This window comes from Chaetura pelagica, unplaced genomic scaffold (genome assembly GCF_000747805.2).
Source record: "Chaetura pelagica isolate M959 unplaced genomic scaffold, ChaPel_1.0 scaffold412, whole genome shotgun sequence".
In the NCBI taxonomy this organism is placed as follows: domain Eukaryota; kingdom Metazoa; phylum Chordata; class Aves; order Apodiformes; family Apodidae; genus Chaetura; species Chaetura pelagica.
This window is the reverse complement of record NW_009952690.1, coordinates 1,545,133-1,569,300: the sequence shown is the minus strand read 5'-3', so window position 1 is coordinate 1,569,300 and position 24,168 is coordinate 1,545,133. Positions and strand designations below refer to the sequence as shown.

Here is a 24,168-nt window from a genome sequence, read left to right as displayed (position 1 = left end):
TTCCACCGCAAGCAGCTGGGGGCTTGTTTGCTTTCTCCACATGAACATAAAAGTACCGCGGTTTTCACTAACAGCTCAGAAGCTTGAGGAAGGTGGCAGAGCCGTGCGAGCTGTGCTCTGACACGCCAGGGTGGCACCGCTGGGCTGTGCATCCCAGGTTTCCAAAGCTTTGCAACCAGCTGGTAGTACCTGCAGCACCCACCCAGCTGCTCCTGTTTGCAAGAGGGATGTTACCTCACCCGGCTGGGGCTGCTCGTGCCTTCGCTGTGTGTCACCGAAATTCTGTTTGGCAGCCGCTTCTCCGTGCCAAGAGTGCTGATGTTAACTTGTCAGGTTTGATTCTGCCGTCACTCCTACACACGTGTGTGTGTCGTGACTGTACAAGCTGCCCTACAGTGCAGGGCTGGCTGGGCTCCTGGTTAGGTCAGAGACAGACGTGCTTGAGAGGCCCTGATCCCAAGAAGGACCAAGGAGGAAACAGGGCGCCTCATTCTGCGGACTGAAAGGCATCAAAGTGTGTTATTGTGCTAAATAAGGAAAACGCTACTTGTTTGACTTTTTCTCTTGTGGTCAGAAAGGTGGGACCAGTATTGGCAAATCTGACTTCATCTTCAGGTGCTCCTCCCAGGCAGCAAGAACCTGAATTTCAGGATGAGAAGCTCAGTGTGAGGCCAAAAGTGGGGAGGCTTCTCACCTGCAACATCAGATATCCTGCTGTGAAAGAAGACTGGGAACCAGGGGACCATAGGGATCCTAGTTCTCAGAAGAAACTCTAGCCTGGCTGTAGAGCAGTTGCCTTAAATTACATCTAGGAAAACAAAACCAAACAAACAAACAAAACCAAAACCAACCAACTAAGGAACCCAAAAACACAAAACCAAAGTAGTACCAGGAGAAGGAGGAAAGCATTTGGAGGTTGTCAGCTGCGGCACCTCATGATGTGGTCCCTGGTGAGCGAAGGTGGTGCCCTGCTTGGTGTCAGGCTGCCCTGAAGAATCAAGCTGTACTAGTCATTCCAGTTTTGGCTGTCAGAAAAATAATGCTTATGATTTTAACTATTTGGGGTGGGTTGTTTTTTTTTAATTATTATTTTTTGGTTTTAGACTAATTCTTTTTGTGTGCTGTCTAAAGAAGTTGTAATTCTTGGTATGCAAGCTTAAAAAATCCAGAGACACGTTATAACTGCTGTACAATGTAGCAGCCTCTCTCTTCAGTGAAAGAAGTGGGAGTTCCATAAGCATATGCTGACTGACCACTGCACAAATGGAGAATACTGACACTGACCTATAAAACCTTCCACAGGATAGATCCACTTAATCTCAGAAACATCTTTTTATGCCACAGATGTGATTTTTTCGCCCTCTTGAACTTCGGAGAGGAGCTAACACTTTCTCAGCAACTGGCCATAGGCTCTGAAAGTCTGTCTGAAGGAGTTCAGGAAAAAATATTGTGGCCAAGTCTTCCTGCCTTTGGCTCAGCATGTTATCTTTGGTGTTCTGACATTCCTGTTCTTCATTAAATATGTTTAGTTGTGCTTAATGTCATACCTGCCAGTGGTACAACTCAAATTTGCCCACCAAGGAGCCTAGGAAAAACCTTAATGGAAAGGACAGGGATCTTTGCTGCTCTGAAGTCTGCAAAGGTGCTGCTAAATTTTCTGTCCATGGCTGTTTCATGAGGTTGAGGTACCCCACACACTTTTCACTGGCTATTGTGTTGTTTATTCATAAAATTGTCACTGATCCTGGGCAGATCCAGAGTCTGTCCTTCCCTGATCTGAAGTAAAGCTGTTGAAAAGGGACCAACAGCTGGGAAGAATCAAATTTTCATCCTTTCTGTGTGCCTCAACTCAATACATTTAGTCCCTTATTTAAAGCACGTACAAGGTCAGAGTGAGACTGTGGGGAATGTAAAATAGAGAGTAAAAACATTAAACCAGTGACAGCAGAGTAATTACTGCTTGCAAGCCTGGTCCTCAAATGCTCCCTAAAACACCCTCATAAATCGAGTTAATGGAGAGAGAGGATGGAGGAGGCTTAAAGAGGCTCCTGTGGGGCTTGTTCTGGTAGCAGATGCTGTCTTGCCTCAAGAAAATCACTTCAGTGTTCTCAAAAAGGCAGGAAAACTTTCTGCCAGGTACTCTGCTGTGTCATCTCCCTCTCAGCCTCCTCTCAGGCTGCATTTGCTCACTGTGTCCAGCCTGGTGGATGATGTTGCTTCTGTTCCATGTCCATCCTGAGTGAAACTGTCAGTTTGGTGATGTGGCTTTGCTGTGCATGATAAGCTGGTGTATTGATACTTTTTTTCACACTTAATATACCTAAAGCATGCACATTTATTATTTTAAATAATTTGTCATTTAAAAAAATAGGCAATCAGTTGTTCACAAAGTAGTTCACAAGAGTGCTGCCACGCAGAGGTGCTCCAGAGCCTGATGGCACAGTGAGAGAGCCATAGTGCTCCTGTGAAAGACATTGCTTGACATGGAATAGCAATGTGAGATTGCACAACAGGTGAACAACAAAGAGCATTTTCTTTCCATGGACTCAGGAAAGCAGAAACTGTTGGAAGTTCCAAATGGTGAACATTAGTGAAAAGCAGTACTGCTGGATGGCAAATCATGGCCTATAGATACAAGCACAGAGCGAGACTGATGAGTGAAACCAAGGAGGAGAGAGGCAGAGACAGCCCAACACATGTTTGAAAAACCAGTCTTCATTTTCGATCCTGCTGGAATTAAATATGCCCTAAAATCAGGAGGCAACCAGTATTTGGAATCTTTGTTCTGGAGAAAAGGACAAGCTGTTCTTCCTTTTAGTTTACTGTTATATGATAAGACTGGAGAACCTGTCATTTCTCCTATGATTCATGCCAAGAGGGAGTGCAGGAATTACAAGGATCTAACAGGTTTCTATAGCACCCTCACAAGTTTGGTTTTGCCTGGTTTCTACTTTGAACAGCCAATGTTGTATCTGGCTCCAGTACCACCCACAAAGCAGCCAAGAAAAGTCGTGGGTTTCTCATTCAAATACCTGGGTTTTCTTATGGTCTTTCTCTTCATATTAATGAAATTCTACAGAAGCTGGATGAAGTGACATGTTAATGTACTTTTAAAAATAAATGTTTTGAGTTGGAAGGTTAACAAACTGCAGTGTAGTCTGTTAAGGAAATAACCATAAATACAAACTGTAAAAAGGGTTTCTTTTCTTTAAGTCAGATTTCTCTCTTAGAAGCTAGAAAATAAGATGTGGGTTGTTTTTTTTTTTCCATTTTACAGGCATGTCTCCCTTCCAAGCAGGTTGGAATTCATCTGTGGCGGTTGAATTTGCCAACATAAGTGAGGTTGATTGGCAAGTCTGTACATTAGATCTCACCTCTGTATGTAACCTGTGCCCCTCATGCACATCCTGAGATCTTGATCACTCAGTCAACCCTCCATGTGCTACAACGCTCTCTCATCGAATGGCCCAGAGCTTCCCTTCTCTCAAATCAGGACAGTGAGAGCAGGGAGGAGCATCAGGCCTCAGCAGCAGCTGTGGTGTGTATACTAGGAGGGGTTTTCAGTTCCCTTGGGCATACACACACACATCACATCTCCGTCCTCACCAGTAGAGAACGGTTGTTCACAGTGAATTGGAAGTTGCTGCAAATAATCCTCTTTTACATCACCTCGGCACAAATTGTTCACCACTTGCATTCGGGGGTTATTTTGGTGCCTGAGCACCTGGTCTAGAAAATAAGATGTGGGTTGTTTTTTTTTTTCCATTTTACAGGCATGTCTCCCTTCCAAGCAGGTTGGAATTCATCTGTGGCGGTTGAATTTGCCAACATAAGTGAGGTTGTACATTAGATCTCACCTCTGTATGTAACCTGTGCCCCTCATGCACATCCTGAGATCTTGATCACTCAGTCAACCCTCCATGTGCTACAACGCTCTCTCATCGAATGGCCCAGAGCTTCCCTTCTCTCAAATCAGGACAGTGAGAGCAGGGAGGAGCATCAGGCCTCAGCAGCAGCTGTGGTGTGTATACCAGGAGGGGTTTTCAGTTCCCTTGGGCACACACACACACATCACATCTCCGTCCTCACCAGTAGAGAACGGTTGTTCACAGTGAATTGGAAGTTGCTGCAAATAATCCTCTTTTACAGCACCTCGGCACAAATTGTTCACCACTTGCATTCGGGGGTTATTTTGGTGCCTGAGCACCTGGTCTCAGAGTCCTTCCCAGTCGCTAGCAGGAGCAGTCACTGCAAACAGCTTCTGGGTGCTGGCTGCCTTCTGCCTCTCAGCTCAGTCACATCCAGCTTAAGGGCTCCCTGGATGGGGCAGAAAACCCCCCCTGAGCACACAGTGCAAAATAACAGCTGGGCTCTCCCTGACATCTGAAGTCAGTCAGAAGGACCGTTTGCCTTTGTACTGGCAGAGCTAAGGTTTATCTGTCCTGCAGCTGGTGTACAACCAGTAGCAACTCCCCCACAAGTCATCTGCCTAACTGCACAGAAATGCAATCGTGTGCCTGTATCTAATCTGGATCAAACAAGATACAGTGACACACAGATCTGGTATCAGTTATGAAAAACCCACAGCCTGTTGACCAGACTAGACTTGGTTTTACTTTTTTTTTTTTTTTCCTCTTTTTTTTTTTTTTTTTCCTCTCCTCAGCTTTACTAGATTTTGGTGTTGGTTTAGTTGCAGATCTAAATTTCCCTTTCTGTAGCCTTGAGGCCACATCAAAGTCCTTTAGTGCATCAGCTGTGTTAGACGAGAAGGTTTGTCCTAGAGGTCTGGTATTTGTACCTTTAACACTGTACTTAATGAACTCCTCAAAAAAATCCTTGGAATTTGTATCATAGAGTCAATACAGACTAAAGTGCCAGAACTATCAGAGGGGTTTTAGTACTAAAATACTAACAAAATGGGTTTAACTGAAAGTAAAGCTAGTGTAGGGCTTTCCTCAGCGAAGGGAAAAAAAAAGGTGCCATGGCAACAGCAGATGGAGCTGTTGGAAGCTTAAAACGTTTGCCCTGCTAGAGATACAAAATACTCTTCCTGCAAAGCTGAAGAACCTGCATGTGTTATGTGCTGTTTCCTACTGCTAATGCTTCTACTACACATACGCTCCAGAACACTGTTCTCTGCTACCCAATAGTGTTTCCTACAGTTAGAATTAAAAGATTTTCTTATAAAAACTAAAACTGAGCTATCCAATATTTTGGTAATTTTTTTAATCCAGATTTAAACTGTAAAGCAAGAATAATTAATCACTTTAAAATCCATAAAATGAAACAAAGGTTTATTTAAGTTGATACTGTTCTTGCAGCCTTGAATATCTTAAGATAAAAGCAAGGCAAGGTCTGTGGAAGAAAAAGTAATTTTTGTTTGACTGTTAGAATTAGCAAGATTCAGAGAGGCTTCCAGGCCTTCCAGACCCCTTCCTGAGGTCTGAAATGGAGTCCACAGGTTTCAAGCTTTGTTCAGGCTGGAAACAAATGTTCTGAGTATAATTGATGTAGAGCAGAGTGAGGTGATAAGGCAATTGACCTCCAGGGGACAGGTAGAGAGGCACAGGCATTACTGGCTATGAAAACTTTAGGAATGAGCTGTGGGTGGTTTTAAAATGCAATGCAGAAGGAAATCCCAGATCAGAGAGTCTGGATGAATTTAAAAGGATTTTCATTATAGGTGTTTGTAACTGAGCTACAGGAAAATATTGCAGTTTATTGCAGAGACAATATTGATAAGGAGAGTTCTGTAGTTCTTGTGGGTATGTTGAGGTTTTCCTTGTGTTTCATCATTTGCATTGGTTATTTTATTCTAAAGAGTGATGCTAAATAACTGCTATGCAACCGTATGTAAGCATACACAAATCTTGACAGTTAGCCCGTTCATAGGAAGCAAGAAATGCTTTCCCAAGAAAAAAAGACAAGCAAAGGAGGTACATGAGTGTTCCTAAACAGTGGCATCACAGGTCAGGGGAAATTTTTGGGTAGATGTTTTGTCAATGAGTCACCTTACAGAAGCTGATGGGTTAGTGTAGTTACCTTGTGTCATCATTTCAGCTGGACTTATGCTAAGCCACATGTTAGAGATACAGTCTCACAAAAAAAGAAAAAAACACTGAGCTAAAGAAGTGGGGCAGAGGACTCAGTGGAATGCTTCATATTTTGTTCCCTCCTTTTCTTGGTGCTTAATTTTTTAATCCAACTCAGTAACTGGATCTTTCTTATAGAACAACTGTTGCTTTTTAAATATATGACATATAGTAATGCAGACTAGAATCAAATCATTGATTGTTCAGCTATAAAAGTTTTAAAGGTAGCATTTGATCTTTAAGAAATTAAGCAGTTCATGCTACAATCATAGATCCTCAGTGCTGTCAGCCTTAGAGGACCTTTCACATTGAGTAGTATTGTCAAGTATGAGAAAAGTGGAAACAAAGAAGGGTGTTAATGGCAAAGAAATGTAAGTATGGACTGAGCCCTAAGAGCATTCTTTTATGTACTCATTTTGTTTTATTGGCTAAAGGAGTAGATTTCTTTTAACTTAATTTGAAACAGACTTTCTCCCCCCACCCCCAAAGGAAAATTTTTATTGAAATTTTTGAGTAACTGCTGATACAGGAGTCTGACAGAAATTAAATGAATGGCAGTACATTGTTTGTAACCCCTGACTTGTTTGGGTTGTAATGGAGACTGTAATAAACAGGAATATAGATTCACTTGTCCTGGCAACCACATTGTAGTTCCAGAGAGACCAATTGACTCCATTAATCCAAAATTAGGTGACAACCTGTTTGATATTTTAAAGTTGAAACACATTTATCAGTTATTTAGAAAATACAGAGGAAATAGTCAGCTGAAAAATCTTCCAGAAATTTTGTTTTGAGTTTTCAAGGTTTCCCTTTCCTTCTTTTACACTACTGTAAAGCAAAATAACTCTTAGTTTAAATAGCCTAACTCCTGGGTTACTTTAAGAATCAGCTGGACTTAATGCCCAAAGGATACATGCAGCTTTATGTGTTTGCAATGGAGATAAGTATGACAAGTTTTATATATGGTCTGTCAGCTTTCCTATGAATAATGCTTGCTATAAGCAATGTCACAGTATATGGCATATGGTGGCTTTAAAAGTAAATGATAGCAGCACTTTCGGGTTTTGTTGTAATTTCTTCAGTGTCACTAGCATTTGGTAAGATCATGTGTGCCTCTGTCTGTCCAGAAGTCAAGTACATTTTATGCAAGTTGGTGAAGACTTCCTGACTTTCAAATGCAATGTGCATTCGTTGCTAATTATACTTTTTTTTTTTTTCTCCTGCTGCCCTCCTGCAAAAAGCCCATGAAAGTGAAAGCCAGCTATTTGTAAAGCCCAATGTTTCAAAATACTTTGTGTGCCTTTATTTAGAATTAACAATTGTTATTTAACTAGTCTCAATCCTATTACACACATGAATATGTAGAGGCCATGATCCAAATATCACATGAAAGACCTCCATGACTGTATAAAAATGAAGACACACTGTAACACAATGGTTTAGCATTATTATTCCGGCTATGGAATCTCTAAATCATGTCCATATGCTTAAAAAGCAAGTCATCCTGAAGACAACGATAAAAGGAGTTTCAAACTTCAAAGTGGATGTTCCTCTGCTCAATAACCTTCCCTCTGAAAAGGTCATTTAGTCATAGGTTAAGAGCTAATGACATCAGTCAACAGACAGATCTGCTAGGAATTTTACATACCTCATTTAAGTATTCTGAATTGTTATCTTAAATCTGTTATTAAATTCTGATGTATCTATATGAAAGAAACCATAAAGCATTTCTATTTTAAATTTTGTTGAATATTTTTTATGGCTCGAAGAATCTAGAATTTCTCAAGTAAAATAACATTGTGAGTTTTTATAAATCCTCATTAAATTTCAGCTATCTGCTTACGTTTCCATCTCTACCCAGAACCACTTTTTAGTTATGGTTTTCCAGGTAAAGGATTTATGGCGATGCCACAATGTTAGCAACATCCATATCATCTTGGGGCTGTGGCAATCAAAACCATCCCACAGCAGTGGCATTTACAGTGTTGTGCTTAAACTCTTGAGTGGTGGGCAGTGCTGGTACCTTCCTAAGCTGGGTATCCTCACAACTATTGCACTTTCCTGGGGATTAGGTGGCTCGTGTTCAAATCACTCTCTGCCTCAGTGAGAAAAGATTTTGAACGTGGTTTCCAGCCCCTCAATGGCTGCTTCATCAAAGAGCCTTCTGGAGTCAAAGCAGACTTACTTGTCTCTCAGTTTGGAACAGTTCTGTTTTGTAAAAAAAGTTTAATATATTTACTGGTCAGGACAGAAAACCCAGGAAGCCCCTACAGATCAAAGTTGGCAAGACTCAGGCATAATTAATACAGGGTTCCAGTTGCTAAACTTCGATTTAAGAAAAGCTAGGAAGTGCAAAAGCTTCATCTCTTTCCACAGAATTTATCTGTACAAACAGTTGTATAGTTTTGCACAAAGGTACATTTTTATGCCATATGCCTCCAGTGCCACCAGGTAAGTGTCTGGTTTGCTCTGCAGCTCCCTGCCTTTCTGAGGAATGTCCTACTGGTGTAGCCTGTCAGCAAGCCAGCTACGAGGCTGGGGAGGCCCTGACTGAGACAAGAGAGAAGCGATGAGGCAGTGCACTCTATTAGGGATGCTGGTATAGCTCAGGAACTTCACCCATCATATACATGTGTCTGAAATTAAGTTATTTGGGAGGAATGAGGGAAATGTAAGGGTGTGCTGCTGCTGCCAAGCTGGTTCACTGGTTTTTGAGCTGCGGTCACATTCCCCTTCTTGTCCATGCAGAGTCCATGCTCATTGCACATGGCCTGTGCTCTGGAGGATAACCCTCTGCAGGAAAGCTCAGTGCAGACCACTAGGGAACCCTGGTGCAGAGCCTCCTCCTGATATGCTCACAGGCCTCATGGTGTTGCTTGGTGAGAGGATCCCAAAGCCAGCTCCCAGCACAGGTAACAAAAAGCCTGCAGGTGTGTTTTCACAGACCTCAATCACAGCTCAGGAAGTACTCAGAGCAGTTATCCAGGGTCAAATGCTAAATGCCTTACTCAGACCAAACACATGTTAAATTGTTTGGTGCTTTGTCCAACAATTCAATCAATCTTACAGGATTTGGGCCTAATTTTATTTTAAAGCAATTTGGTTTTCCCTATATAAATGTAAGAAAATCTCACATGCACATCAAAAAGCCATTTTCTATTCCCTGTGTTGTGTCAGCCTTTCCATCTCTGTAGCAGCTGTTTAATTTGGTTTATTCTCTTCATTCACAGTGCAGTGTAAAATTGGAGAATTCAGCAAAGGGGAAAAACCTACTCAGTCATCAAGACTATCACTTCCAGTTCAGTATTAATACTTACAATATTTTCTCTGGACTGGCTCAGTTCAGACTTCAGTGGCTCAGAAAATAGTGCTGTCCTTGTACTTGATTTGATTAAAACACTGTTACTCAGGCCTCACACTGGTAAAAGGAATGTCAGTGCAAATGAGCTATTTTCATAGCGTGGTAAGTTAAAAGGAAAATAATCTTTTAGTAAACTGTGCCTTTCCAAAAATCACTGAACAGTTAGTACTAGCGTGGCTGTTATCCCCTTAGGGAGATTAACTCACTACCCTGGGAACAAGTAAATAAATTACACATCCTTATCGGGCAGACATGGGAAAAATTATCGGTTTTTTACTGAAACTACTGGATCAAGTGACTTTATTTTGACCTGAGTTTGGGCATAAGCCAGTCCCAGTGGGACAAACGTAAGAAGGTTGTACTTGAAATGGCTTTGGGTTTTGGCTTATTTTATTTTTGTGGGGCAGAGCTTTAAAATAACAGAGAAAAATCAAAACCACTCGAATAACTGATGTATTTATTTTCTTATGTACACTTAAATATGGCACATCTGACAGTAGTTGTACAATAAACTCAAAATTATAATCAAAGCTGGACAGTAGATCAAATAACTCAGTGCTGAACCTATTAGAAGCCAAATCCTGTACACTGAATTTCTGAGGAGATTTTCCCCCAGGAGCTGCATTAGCTAAGGATTCAGAGGCTAAGATTATCTAGTCTCAGTTTCCAGAAGACTGGCTGGTGACTGTGCCTCCATTACCAATAGACCAGCTTCATCTTCCATAATGTAACATTGAACTGGCACTTTCCACTCTGTCTTCCACGCAGCCAGCAATTCATCAGTTATTGTTACCTCTTAAAGAACAGTCACCAGTGTCCCAGAGGATTCATCTGCAGTTAGTGATTACTCAAACAAATGCAGACTGGATTCATTCTTCTGTTGTTAATGTGGAAGATGTTCATGTTTACTATTGTTTGAAAGTCAGTGACAGCAACTTTGCGAAGCAGTGGATTTTTTGAGAAGAGGGGAAACTCAGTCAAGGAGTTTCTCTGCTTTGGGACCCATGAGAACCTCTCTTCTCCTTCGGACAACGACAATGCCTGGAACACGTTGGTTTTGCAGTTGGGCATATTCTGGGTTGGGGTGGGCATTTGTCCTCACAGCTATTTCATAAAGGAGAAAAAAAGGAAAAAGAGAGAAACATTGTAATATGATAATTTCTCACTGTCACAGTCCTCAACTTTTTGATCATTGAATGCTGCAATGCTCCCCAGGCAATGTCTGGAAATGTGTTGACACCCTACAGCACAGGGGGAAAAGGCTGCTGCCTGTCAGTTCTTTTCTAAAGCAACATGTCTTGCTGTTGTCCATTTGTCCACAGTCACAACCTAAGTAATGCTTTAATTTCTTTTGAGCAGTGAAGTCTAGAGTGTCAATGATGGATAGGGCTGCCCTCAAATTCTGCAAAATACCTTTTTGTCTTCCAGGAACACTGGGCATAAAACTCTGATGTAAAAATCCTGTGTCCAGATTACAGTAATTTCTAGAAGCCAAACTCATGTAAACAAGTGATTGCATTGATCCCCTCCCACCTGTCTGAAACACAGAAGTGAACAAGTCTCTGATGCTCACTTCCATCTCTGCTGATAGTATATTTACACTTGTTGTCAATTATTTTTATACTTGTTGTCAATGAATGGCAAGGAAGACTTACCTGCAGGTTTCAGCATGAAATATCTTGTGTTTTAGAGCACAGCTCTCTTGGCTCTCCCTACACAAATAGCAACTGCAGTTCTCTTTACTCTGAAAGAAATCTGTGGGACACTTCTGTCTACAGATGCATTCACAATTATCTTCATCAAATTCCATATGTTGTCCACACATAGCCAGCTCAGCGAGGGAAGGGAGTCCTGCAACAGCACATGCATGTTTTTCTGGTAAGCTTTACATGTCTAAATCCTGCTTTTGAACAGACTAACTCTCTCTTCACAATCAATAGGCTTTACAGGTGTAGTCTCTGATAGGTTCTAGTCTTCTGAATTTGTGTTGTAACTGACAACGCAGAAAAGGACTTGAGAGGATTGGGCTGATTATTTCACTTACTCTAATCCTGCTAGTTCCTGTGGGTTGAACCCTGCATAGAAATACTTTATTTGGGGGCTGTATATTAAAAGAGCCTAGTGTTAGGTTTGGGAGTGCACAAATCTTTGCTGGACAGCAAGTTTTAAAAAGAAAACCTCAAAAAGGATTAATTCTATACTCATGACAAAAATGCACATCCACAAAAAATGTCACACTCGCCACTCAGTGTAGTTCACTATCCATATATTGTGGAAATTTTGCAAAAGTTATTATATGTCTAGTAAAGTGTAAGCTGGTTTAGCACTTCAGTAAGGAGCATATGCACATTTGTCAGCTAAAAATAGAAGAAAATACTTTGTTTCAGAAACAAAATCCCAGCGAAGGCAACACACTTGTCCAATACCTCATCTATTTTCTCTCAAAATGCACATCTGGAGGACAATATAAAGCTAATCCTAGTAAAAAGGGAACACATTTTGTGAAAGCTTTATTAAAATGCTAGCAGCACATCCCCAGTCAAAGGTCATGGCATATAATGTGTCACTGGGAAGGTAATTTCCTGTAGTTTTACAATTAGCTCTTGGATTTAACTTACGGAATGTGGAATGTAGCCTCTGTCTGCAACCTGTGCAGCCTGAGCTCTGATCTTAGTGGCCAGAAAAGGCTTCCACATTACTTGAAATAAATCTTAGTGCTGGAAAACCAGTATTTAGACAGAATAAAACCCAAGTCTTATTGGAAACGAAGAAGGAATCTGCCCCAGATTCTTGGAAGACAAACTCCTTCCTTGGGGTGATAAAGCTTGGCATGTGTGAAGCAGTGTAGAACATTTGGAGCTCACTTTGTTTCAACCTCAAAGACAGATTTTAAGTTATTTTGTCCCAGTCACTGCCAACCACAGTGTACTTCAAAGAATGATATTTTATATGAGGAAATACTGAGTCTATGTCAAAAAAAAAGCTCTAATTCAACAAGCTGCAAATGTTAATGCTCTCAGCTGACATTGCAAAAGAATAAGAGTTAGGAGGACTCTGGCTATTCACAGTCCTTTGGCCATACTCCAAAATACAGAGTACTAATCCTTTACTGAGTGAAAAATCTAGCTTGAGCTTGATTACCTAACCTGATGTTCAAATGGTCTGATCCAGAATGACAACAGATCCTACAGAAACCATGACACAACTGAAGTCTTGCTTATTAACATTAGGAGATTGTAACAGACCAGTTTATCAGGTGATTTGTTTTTATCTTAGCTTGCTGGTCTAGGGATTGTTTGCCAGCTTGGTCCTATTGTTGCCTTGGAAGGTTCATTCTTTTGCTTGCTGCATGTAGCTTAAACCAAAAAGGCAAGGCTTCCTTCTGTGTCCATCTGCTCTAGTGCTGTGATGATTGTATTTTGACCAGTGTGATTTCCTGAGAAAAACAATTTTTAAAAACTTTTTTTTAAAAAACAGGGCTTGGAAAAACTTTAACTGCTTTTAATGTTTCCCACTAATGAATATCTTTAAATGTACACAGTTATGTCCATGAATATTTCCTGCAAGTTACTCTGACAGATTAAAGTTTTCCAGGAAAAGCAGAGGGAGAAGGCAAGTAGTGCACACTTCTATTAATTTTATCCTCTTCCATTTCCTTCCACAGGCCTGGAGGGGTATCTGTGCTTACTCCTGAATATATATGGCATATCAGCTTCAAAACTTCCTAAATACCTTAATATTATAATAAAAAGTAGTCAAATACTTTGAAAGGTCATACAGTCTTTTACCCTGACTACAGACAGGACTGATTTTGCCTGTTTGATTCATTATTAAGTTCACACAATATAGATTCATCACTTTTCCCATGCAATATATTCCAGGGTATAATTTTTCTACAGTTAAAAATGTTTCCCTAATGCCCATCGTACAATTTAAGGTCTGTGTCAAATAAAAAATTATCCAAGGTGCCTGCTTCACTAACTTTTTTTAATACTTTCCTATTCTGGTTGTTAATAGAGAGGAAGTAAAATGTCCAAGTAAAAAAATGAGACGGGGATAAGCACATATAAGTGTTTATTTTTAGGTGAGTTTCTACACCATAAGCCAAGTCTATCTGGGGATATGGAATCAAAACTATAATTCTCTCAATGAAAAAATTAAACAAAATTAAAATAAAACACAAGCAGCCTGGGGATAGTAAGAAAAAGTGTCAATTTGTAATTTCATCTTTACCGTCTCGTCTGTTGCGGTGCTGTACATCTACAACACATTCACATTTGTCGCTATCCCAGATCCAGCCATTATGGCAAAGTTTGTTGGTAAAGGGGCACCTAGAAGGAAAAAAGAAAAAAATTAATTAAAAAAAAATAATGGGAGCATCAGTGTCATTATTTGGCAAAATGAGCCTGCTGATATGCTGGTATGCCTGACACTTCTACTCTGTGAAGGTATAGGATCTGTGTGTATCATTGCTGCAAACAGCAAACTTGTGACTGGATGGTTTTGCTGATACAGCTGAGCTGTCTGGCTCCCATCAACTAGGGCAGATACAGCAGGTATTTCAGATTACATCCTTAGGAAACAGTTACAATTTTGCAGCTCCACTTCCCTATAAAACCTCTCTACCCCACCCAGAGTAGTCTTTATCATACAGTGTTTACGCCACACAACTGTATTCAGTTTTGTCATACTGCCAGATTGCACAGCTCCAGTGTAAATTTTGCCCATGTTTAAGGATGCACAATGGACCATTTTCAGGGTCAGAGGGGCCAGTTTGACTGTTAGCTACTTTTCCCTGGGGCAGGAACTCAGAAACAGGAAAAAGGCTGAAGCTCTTCTGTGTTTGCACTGGGAGAGGATTCAGAGTGGCCAGAAGGCTGAGTGAGGGCTGGAGTGGCTCTGCCAAAACACCGCCTCTCCCCCAACCCAGAATAATACAGCCTGCTGGTGGCTGTTCACCAGGTTTAGTTGAAGCTTTGTGACCCTGAGTGATAATCAAGTTATGTAGAAAATCTGCTGGGATAACAGGAAGTTAAGGGACTGTTTTAATGACCAAACTTAAAAAAAAATAAAAATTCCACATACTTTGGACTGCACAACACATGTAGAAGTTTGTAAATGAGGGAACTTACCCATCTTCTTCCGGGTACTGGACAGATCTTCGTATGATGGTGAACTGATGGCGCTGGGTGTTTGACTGACACTTACAGCCTGTGTGGTTGGCAATTTTGATTGGCACTGGCTCGGGAACACTTGTCAAGGGAACTGAGATCTCAAAGAGCTAGGTGAGTGAAATAACATTTATTTTTTGGTTTTCATGATACAGTTAATATCTGGAGTTTTAAGTCAAAACCTGTTATCTCTTGGCACTATTTTTCCCACTCCTACTCTATTCTAGTGATAGTTACCATAGGTGTAAATAAGCAGCTGGGCACTGAGAGACTTGAAGCTTAAGAGATGCCCGCCAAGATGGGAGCTTGCCAAAATGATGGTCCCAGTGCTGTATTACCACCTGTTAAACATCCAAGATCATCTGTTTCAGCTGGGTTCCTGCAGGTCATCATCCTGGAAACAACTCACTCTTGACTATAGCAGGACCCTAAGGAACCAAGTGGCCCACCTTCAGTGCACCCAAATTACTCAGGATGATCTGTAAGTAGCTTTGTGGAACCCCTGTTTCCCTGAGTAGCTACATGACAACAAGGAGCTGTTGAAGTGACCCACACCTGCTCTGCCTCCCAAGCCAGTTTCCTTCTCATGGAAACCGAAGCATAGGGTTGGTCTTCACGTGCCCGAGTGTCTTGGCTTAATGCTGCATCCACATGCCAGGGCTGAGAAGTATTCCTAAACCTGACTGCTCAGACACATTCATTTAGTGTGTCTTAGTGTCTAACTTTAGGAGGCATGAATATCCTTCAGAGAATATTTTATACCAAGGATACTACTGGAGAAATTCTATTCATTTTAGAGGAGTATAGCTGGACTGATGGTGGTATATCCAGGAGTGGAATTTAGCTTGGGGCTTTTGAGGGAATCTTTATTTTGAAGGATGCTAAAGGAATGTTACACTCTGCAAAACTGCAGTTTTTCAACAAACTTATGAACTGCTGCTCCAAAACCACATAAATAAATAAATACTCCTTAGCCTGACCTAGCTCCCTGAGCTGATCGGGTATCTTTACTGTGTGGCCAACAACTCATAAGAGCTTTCTCCTTCTGTTGTGGAATGAAAGCAATTAATGAACATTGACGCAAGAAGGACAGGCCCTGATTTATTTTACTACAGCTATATTCCAGTACAACCAGACACTGTAGAATTACATTCCAACCAACCTGAAACAAACACACCAGTTAATTGGACCTGCTCCCCATAAGGGCTTCAATATTCTTTTTAAAACAACTGCCCTCAATCTTTGCTTGGATTTAAAGAAAAGCCTTTTTTGTAACTGGGATTTGATATATTGCTCCAAGACAAAAGATTTATCAACTCTAAGCAGGGATGCAGCAGGTGAAGATCAGTCAAGGAGGACCATACTTCTTTGCTCCTCTTGTAGGAATGAACACAGATGGTTTAATCTGTAGAGCTGATTGCAAGTATTAAACTTGGAGCTCTGCTCAGTCACCCACTGTAGCGATGTATCTCTGTAGAGAGACGCTAGAGGGAGTCTACAGACAGAAGCTCTCTGGATGCTCTCTTTGTGCTCACTTTTTGGCACTGATTATTAAAATTCAGGTATTAGTTGCCTGTTGCACTTAAGCAGTAATTGGCCACTGGTTTAAGCCTTTCTTTTCTGAAGTGACTCATTATTTGGGACATACAGATCCTGAGACATTCAAATTGAAACCATCTGTCCTCTCCTGTTGAAAGTGTCTCCCTTTTAAGCTCACAAAACTGCATATCCAAAATTATTTGCCAGCCTTTTTGGCACTTACGGCAATTTTGAAAATACAACTCTCAGACTCCTGTCCTCACACAACAAAATTTCCTGGATTCTCTCTTAAAACTTTGGTGGAGGGGATTGCCATGAGCCAATGCTCTCAAGAGGTCCCAGGTACCAGTAACAATACCTTCATGAAAGGTTAAACTCCTTAACATCACATAAACCTGTAATCACTTTTTCAGGGCCTGATTTTCTGTCTCTATGAATATATAGACATTTTTAATAATGCATCATGAGTGTAAAATGTTATTGCACATGCCTGCATTCACTCTGCATAGATCAAAAAATAATTCTACTATTTGTTATGATAGTGCAGACAGATTTCATAACAGAATCTCAGATACCAAACATCCTTTCCCTCCCCTCTTGGAGAGCCAGGGTAAAAAGGAAGCAGATGAACTGTCTCATTTACCGTTTTTGACACGTAAGTTGTACTTGTATTCATGCAGCTCAGACTCTCTTCGTTGCAGCAGCCTCCACATCTGAACACGTTCACACAGGGAGGCTTGAAGAATTTATTGGTTGTTGTACCCAGCTCCTTGGCAACTTCCACGCAGGTTTCCCTTGGCACACATTGAGTCTTTTGCCATTCCTCGTCGATGACTGGAGAAAACACCATTTTTATGAACAATCATGGCCAAGTTGAACCTCTGATTAGTGAGGCAGAAGTATTATACAAATAAAAATGAAGTGCTGGCAGGCCATTTGCACTTACTTGGATGGATCTGCATTTACTTGGATCGATCTAAGGGCCAGAGAGAGTCTGAGTGCAAAATTATCCCAGTAACTTACACCAGCTGCACTGGCAAAGAGGTCATTGCATTTGTATGCCTTGAGCTTTCCATGTGGATGACCAAAATCTCTCTTAATACCAGTGTGTTAATTACAGTTGTGTTTTCCCTAGCTGAGAGGCAGCTCCACAGCTTCTGCTTGAAAAAGCTGACCCATACTTTGTTCTCCTTTCCTCCACTGTAGACCTCCTTACTGTCATTTTGTCCTCTCTTTGCATGTATTCCACTTTGGACTCAGTAGAGTCTGGATCTCACTGCAAAACCACATTAATGCTTAACAGATTCTGGTCAGAGGGTATTAATACTCCTACTGAATGTTAGCCAGTGAGCACCATTTCCAAAATGTCTAAGGAAATCCAAGATAAACACTCCTACACCTCAGTACCCTCAGGGGATTTGAGTTTGAATAACAGAAATTCAAGCATGATTTATGTATTCAAAACACTGTGACATCTTTCAAATACTGAATTGTTATCAACTAGTAATTTATTTTTAGACTGATTTGTCAAATGCTGGCTGCGAGAAGGAATAATGCATAAACTGACTGAACCAGAGGGAGAAAGCAATGACATTTACATAATATTGAGTCTCGTTATAAAGGTGGTCCTGCTTTTTTTGGCTCTTGCCTATCAGATTCAAGTTATGGAATATAAATACTTATATTTTCAGTCTTTCTTAAAATTAGGAAAAAAAAAATAAATCCTGTCTACTCCCCCTCCAGCAAGCTTCTGAAAGAACAAAGGTAACTTCTAAACTGTTAACAACATTGCAGTCCACCTCCCCACAGTTGTGCAAGTAGTGCGTCCATTTACAGGGAAATTCTGAAATAAATAAAAAAACCCCAAGAATTCTGGAAAACTTTTAATCTAGAAGCTATACTTTGTCTTCAGATGAACATTTATTTCTCTGTTTCCTATATTAATTTTCTTTTTATTATTTTTACTTTTTATAACTGACAGTTAATACGTTTAATTTATTACAACAAAGTCCCTCCCCAGGATTGATTCACTCCACCTTCCAGTCATGCAAAAAGTGCAAGAAATAAGAGCTTGGGATATGGTTTCTGATGTTACAACATAGATTAAGAGAAGAATAATTAAAATCAATAGAATTCTCTAGAGCCATATTAGCCCATCAAAACAGCAATCCGGTCCTAGGCCTTAAAACAGAAAATAAACTGTTTGTCAAACTCATCAAGGTATGTGCATGTAATCACTTCAGATGTCACTCCAATGAGTATAAGCACACATCCTCACTTTATTAACCACTTCTTAAGTAGAGGGCTGTTACAGAAAAGGGTGGTCAAAGAAGTGGGTGTCACATTTGTTCAGAAGCACCATGGTCAACCTGATCTTTTCCATGGGCAAGCACAAGGCATATGCTGAGAAACCTGGCTCCATTACAGACTCCAGCTTGAAAGCGCTGCAGTCCTGGGTGAGCTGAGATGCTTGGGGAGGCTGCGGTTAGATGGGGTAACACGAGCCTTAGATAGATTCATCATTAAAGCTCTAGAAAGGAGGAACAGTCTTGAATACACCCTGCTGGAGTTCGGGGTGCTGTGGGAGGTGGTTGAGCAGTGAAACAATGAGGAGCCTTGACCCAGCCTTCTCATCTGAACATTTTATTAAAACAAAACAGATGCCCTTGGCAAAAAGACCAATGCTTAATGACTGGAAAGGGTGTGGGAGAGAAATACATGTTTTTAGGCTTGTTTTTTTTCAGAGGAACTTTGCTACCTTGAATGTATTAAGATGCTAGAACAAAAGTAGTCTCTGTCCTGGGATAATTCCACTTTGGATGGAAGAACGGAGAAGATGACCCAATAGTCTTTTTATAACTTAAATTTCAATGACTGGACTTTGAATGAAAAAGCTGACATCTCTGCTTTTAGAATTAGATCTTTGTAGGAAAAGATCTAATAGCTGTTCCAAGTAATATGAGAAAACTGCATCTATATTACTATAGTCATCTGACTTTATTACCTGAACAGCTACATTATTCTACCCTGGAAAAAAGTCATTGCAATATGCACTAACTCAGTAACACTTGACAACATCCTCTGTTGTCTCCCTGTATTGACTAAAGTAATATTTTATTTTTTAAAAAATTCTGGTACTCACTCGGTAAGCAACAGTGAATAGAGAATTACAGCATATGACACTGGGTGCTACTTTTAATAACAGCTCTATGGACTTCTAGACTGAAAAAGTGAGCAAACAAAATTTGTATCCTTAATTAAAGTAATTTTAATTGTTCTTCCATGTATATTGGATTATTTTTTTTGTACAAAATTGCTGTGAGAGGCTTTAAACCATGCCTGTCACATTAAAACCCTTCTTGGACTGTGTGCTCGCTTGCTTTGGTAGGTTTTTTGGAAGCAGGGAAAGGGCCCCAGAAGTGGCTCTGGTAAGAAGCTGAGAAGCTCCCCCTGCTCCAAACCCAGCCAAGGAGCCATTAGAGAGACATTAGATGTGTTTCAGGGATTAAAGTACGAAAGAACTGATATAACACCTGAGCAGAGAGGGTGGTTGGTGAGGAAAAAGGGGCAGAAGGTGCCCAAGCAGAAGTTTCCCTGCAGCCCATGGCGAGATGGCAGCTGTGCCCCTGCACTCATGGAGGAACGTGGTGGGACATTCCCTGAAGGCACCAGGAGGGGTGAACTTGGCCACTGGACTTGGATGTTGTGGCCAAAGGATTTGCTGCCAGTGGACTCTGATTGCTCAGCTGTGGAAGCCCCCGGGCCAGGGGAGGTGGCTGTTCCCGAAGCCCCCGTGGCTCTGTGGGAAGCCCAGGCTGGAGCAGCTCCGGACCTCGTGGGAAGGACTCAGGAAGGAGAGGTTGGTGGAGGCCTCTGTGCCATGGGAGGGACCCCATGGGGAAGCAGGGCAGGACTGTAAGGAATCCTTCTTCCTGAGAAGGAAGGAGCAGCAGGAGCCACCAGCCTGTGAGCTGACTCTAAACCCCATCCCCTGTCCCCCTGTGCCGCTGGGGGGAAGGAGGGAGAGAAACCGGGAACAAAGGGATTTGGGCCCGGGAAGAAGGGAGGGGTGGGAGTAACATATGCAAGCCCTGTGTGTGTCTGTGTCCTGGGTGTGTGTGATGAGTGTGAAATTAAATTCTTAGGGGGGGGGGAGGGTGAAGGGAGCTGAGTGAGCAGCCACGGGGCTGTTCCTTTGTTGTCTTGTTGGGCCCAAACCATGACAGACTGGCACTCTTGTCTACATTTCTGCTCTGTGGCTCAGAGAAGCAAATTAGCACCTTTGTTCAACCATAATTTAGCTGCATAATGGTGTGCAAATGTGGCTGTGGTTATTGCAAAAGTGGTATTGGAACAGGATCAGCGATATCTGATTTCCCAAAAGGGAAATGATATGAACATATCACTTCAGGGTACAGACTGAACAAAAAAGAATAACTCAGTCTGTCCTTTGTTAGGCTACAACATAGTTTTGCTATAGGATATCCATTTGCTAGACAGAAGTGTAGTATCTAATCCTTTATTTTATTACAACAACCATATAATGCCTCCTGAATCTCCCACCTACCAGGAATAGTAATAATTTTCGCTATAGCTGAGTGAACAGATTGTGATGCCCTGCATTCAGGTGTAGGTTGGCTCTTTCAAGATCTAATACCTCTCTCCAGAGAGACTTCCTCAAGTAGATTTGGATTAGAGCAATACCTCCTTCGTCTGCAGTTCCCACCCAGACACTGCTGCTGATACAGTGCCTTATATTAGAGCATACTTAATTAAAAAATATTATTCAAATGCCTGCAGGAAAATTTCTTTCTTTCAGCCTACAAGCAAATTCTGAGATGTATCACAGTGCTTCTGGCCAGCCCCTCAGTCAGTCATTCCAACCTGTTCTTTGCATACTGATTTCCCCTCCTTTCTGTGGACTGACAAATCCATACAAAACACATCCTCCCTCCTCAGGTTAAGGATAATAGAAAGGGCTTTTTCAAATACATAGCTAGCAAAACTAGCACTAGAGGCAATATTGGCCCACTGAGGAATGAGGTGGGAGCCCTGGTGACAGAGGATATAAAGAAGGCAGAGGTGCTGAATGCCTTCTTTGCCTCTGTCTTTACTCCTGCAGGGTCTCCCTATGAGCCCCAGATTCATATAGCCCCAGAAGAAGTCAAGATAGAGGAAAAGTTTGACATGGTAGATGAGGATTGGGTTAGGGATCAGCTGAGTAATCTGAACATCCATAAATCAATGGGTCCAGATGGAATGCACCCAAGGGTGCTGAGGGAGCTGGCGGAGGTCATTGCTAGGCCACTCTCCATCATCTTCAGTAAGTCATGGGCAACAGGTGAGGTGCCTGAGGACTGAAGGATAGCAAATGTCACTCCAGTCTACAAGAAGGGCAAGAAGGAGGACCCGGGTAACTATAGACCGGTCAGCCTCACCTCCATCCCTGGAAAGGTGATGGAACAACTTGTTCTTGGCACTATCTCCAGGCACATCAAGGACATGGGGGTCATCAAGAGCAGTCAACATGGTTTTATCAAGGGTAAATCATGTTTGACTAACCTCATAGCCTTCTATGAGGAAATTACTAGGTGGATAGATGATGGTAGAGCGGTAGATGTGGTTTATCTTGATTTCAGTAAAGCATTTGACACCGTCTCCCACAGCATCCTTGTAGAAAAGTTGATCAGGTATGGGTTTGGTGATCAGGAAGTGAGGTGGATTAGGAACTGGTTGAAAGGAAGGAGTCAGAGAGTTGTAGTCAATGGGGCAGAATCTGGTTGGAGGTGTGTGACTAGTGGAGTCCCACAGGGGTCGGTACTGGGACCGGTGTTGTTCAACATCTTCATCAACGACCTGGATGAGGGTATAGAATGTACCCTCAGCAAGTTTGCTGATGACACTAAGCTGGGAGGAGTGGCTGACACACCAGAAGGCTGTGCTGCCATTCAGAGAGACTTAGATAGGTTGGAGAGTTGGGCGGGGAGAAACATGATGAAATTCAACAAGGGGAAGTGCAGAGTTTTACATTTGGGGAAGAACAACACCATGTCCCAGTACAGGTTGGGGGCTGAACTGCTGGAGAGTAGTGTAGGTGAAAGAGACCTGGGGGTCCTGGTAGACAGGAGGATGACCATGAGCCAGCAATGTGCCCTTGTGGCCAAGAAGGCCAATGGCATCCTGGGGTGCATTAGAAAGGGTGTGGTTAGTAGGTCAAGAGAGGTTCTCCTCCCCCTCTATTCTGCATTGGTGAGGCCACATCTGGAGTATTGTGTCCAGTTCTGGGCCCCTCAGTTCAAAAAGGACAGGGAACTGCTCGAAAGAGTCCAGCGCAGAGCTACGAAGATGATTAGGGGAGTGGAACATCTCCCTTATGAGGAAAGGCTGAGGGAGCTGGGTCTCTTTAGCTTGGAGAAAAGGAGACTGAGGGGTGACCTCATCAATGTTTACAAATATGTAAGGGGTGAGTGTCAGGGGGACGGAGTTAGGCTTTTCTCAGTGATGACCAGTGATAGGACAAGGGGTAATGGGTGTAAATTGGAGCATAGGAGGTTCAAGGTGAATATCCGAAAAAATTTTTTTACTGTAAGAGTGACAGAGCACTGGAACAGACTGCCCAGGGAGGTTGTGGAGTCTCCTTCACTGGAGACATTCAAAACCCACCTGGATGAGTTCCTGTGTGATGTACTCTAGGTGACCCTGCTCTGGCAGGGGGGTTGGACTAGATGATCTCTCGAGGTCCCTTCCAGCCTCTAAGATTCTATGATTCTATGATTCTATGATTCCCTTCTGGAGAGTGTACAGAGAACAAGAAGCCTGATTTTGCCACAAAATAGGGAGGCAGACTCGGGCTCTTGCCTGACATTTTTTCATACAAAGTAATTTTCCATGAATGCCTTGTTGTTCCCAGTATGGGTAGTGTGTTTTCTAGGAAACCTCTAGTACTTAGCACTTTACTGGTTAAGAATCATGGGTCTTGAAGCTGTGATCATTCAGCTGCAAAACTTCACCTACCTTTCAGTGTATCAATATCATAGAAAGCAGCAGCAAATCTGGTGGAACGATGTGATGCAGAGCGTGAGTCTAAATTGGCCAGACTTTTGAGTTTTAGCCTGCATTTCCACAGCTTCCAGTCCTCAGAGTGAGTGATACGAAGCAGCTCTTCCAGGCTGGATGCTCTCCTGATCTGCTGTTCTGACCGCTCCCATGCTGTAAGAGATGTCTTCTGGAAAGGAAGGAGGGGAAGTCAAAGAGTTGGTACTTTTACAGCCTGCTCCCAGTGCAGCACATGGAGTACTTGCAGAAAAAGGCAGCACATTACTGAGGACAACTGAGAGTACTTGTAAAAACAGGAACACACAGAGATGTCCCAGGCTTTGATGGTGGCTGGTGCCAGACCAATCTGCAGGCTTTGCACCCAGATATATTGAGAAGGAGAGATGTCCACTTCCTCACCCTTTCCATCCAGCCACTATAGCAATTTGGAAAATCCGGTTTGTGCTCCCCATACCCTGTCACCTCAGGGAACCTGGCAGACATGGATCGCATCGCTGTTGTGCCTGAACTGGCCAGCTATGCTAGTGTGAACTCCGGGTTACCCCTGCAGACCACCTGAATGAGTTCAGCTGTTGAGAACAACCCAGGTGCAAAACCCCTGGTGCCAACCATCAGGCATCACTGCAGAGGCAGATGATACAGCTGGAAGCTGCCCTGAGTACAGGGACCCATCCACATGACAGGCAATCACTAAATTCAACATGCTGTAAAGTGCAGGATGTATCTGCTGTTTCCCAGCCCAACTAGCATCTCAGTCATGCCCAAGTCAGGCAAAGCAGCCTCAATCCAGCCTCATCACTGTCTGTGTGACAGCATTAGCACAGTCATTGCGTTTTTCACCTGCGTGATGTACGTGACCACTCTGTGCTCCCACAAGAGAGCACTCCCTACAGAGACCTACTCCATCAGTTTAAAGTCGTTACTCGCTTTAAACATATGTATTAAACAG

General features: G+C 42.2%; 1 protein-coding gene across 1 annotated transcript in view; it reads right to left on the bottom strand.

Annotated features, from left to right (window-relative positions):
• Nucleotides 1-9,901: 9,901 nt before the first annotated feature.
• The window catches only part of FIGF (c-fos induced growth factor (vascular endothelial growth factor D)), a 32,058-nt gene continuing 17,791 nt past the window's right edge, over nucleotides 9,902-24,168 (bottom strand). The window contains exons 2-7 of the mRNA XM_009993827.1: nucleotides 23,178-23,388; nucleotides 16,807-16,997; nucleotides 14,586-14,734; nucleotides 13,687-13,784; nucleotides 11,109-11,304; nucleotides 9,902-10,557 (exon numbers count right to left, since the gene is read on the bottom strand). Coding sequence (XP_009992129.1) covers nucleotides 10,431-10,557; nucleotides 11,109-11,304; nucleotides 13,687-13,784; nucleotides 14,586-14,734; nucleotides 16,807-16,997; nucleotides 23,178-23,388 — 972 coding nt within the window. The 3' untranslated portion in view covers nucleotides 9,902-10,430. The remainder of the gene's footprint in view (nucleotides 10,558-11,108; nucleotides 11,305-13,686; nucleotides 13,785-14,585; nucleotides 14,735-16,806; nucleotides 16,998-23,177; nucleotides 23,389-24,168) is intronic.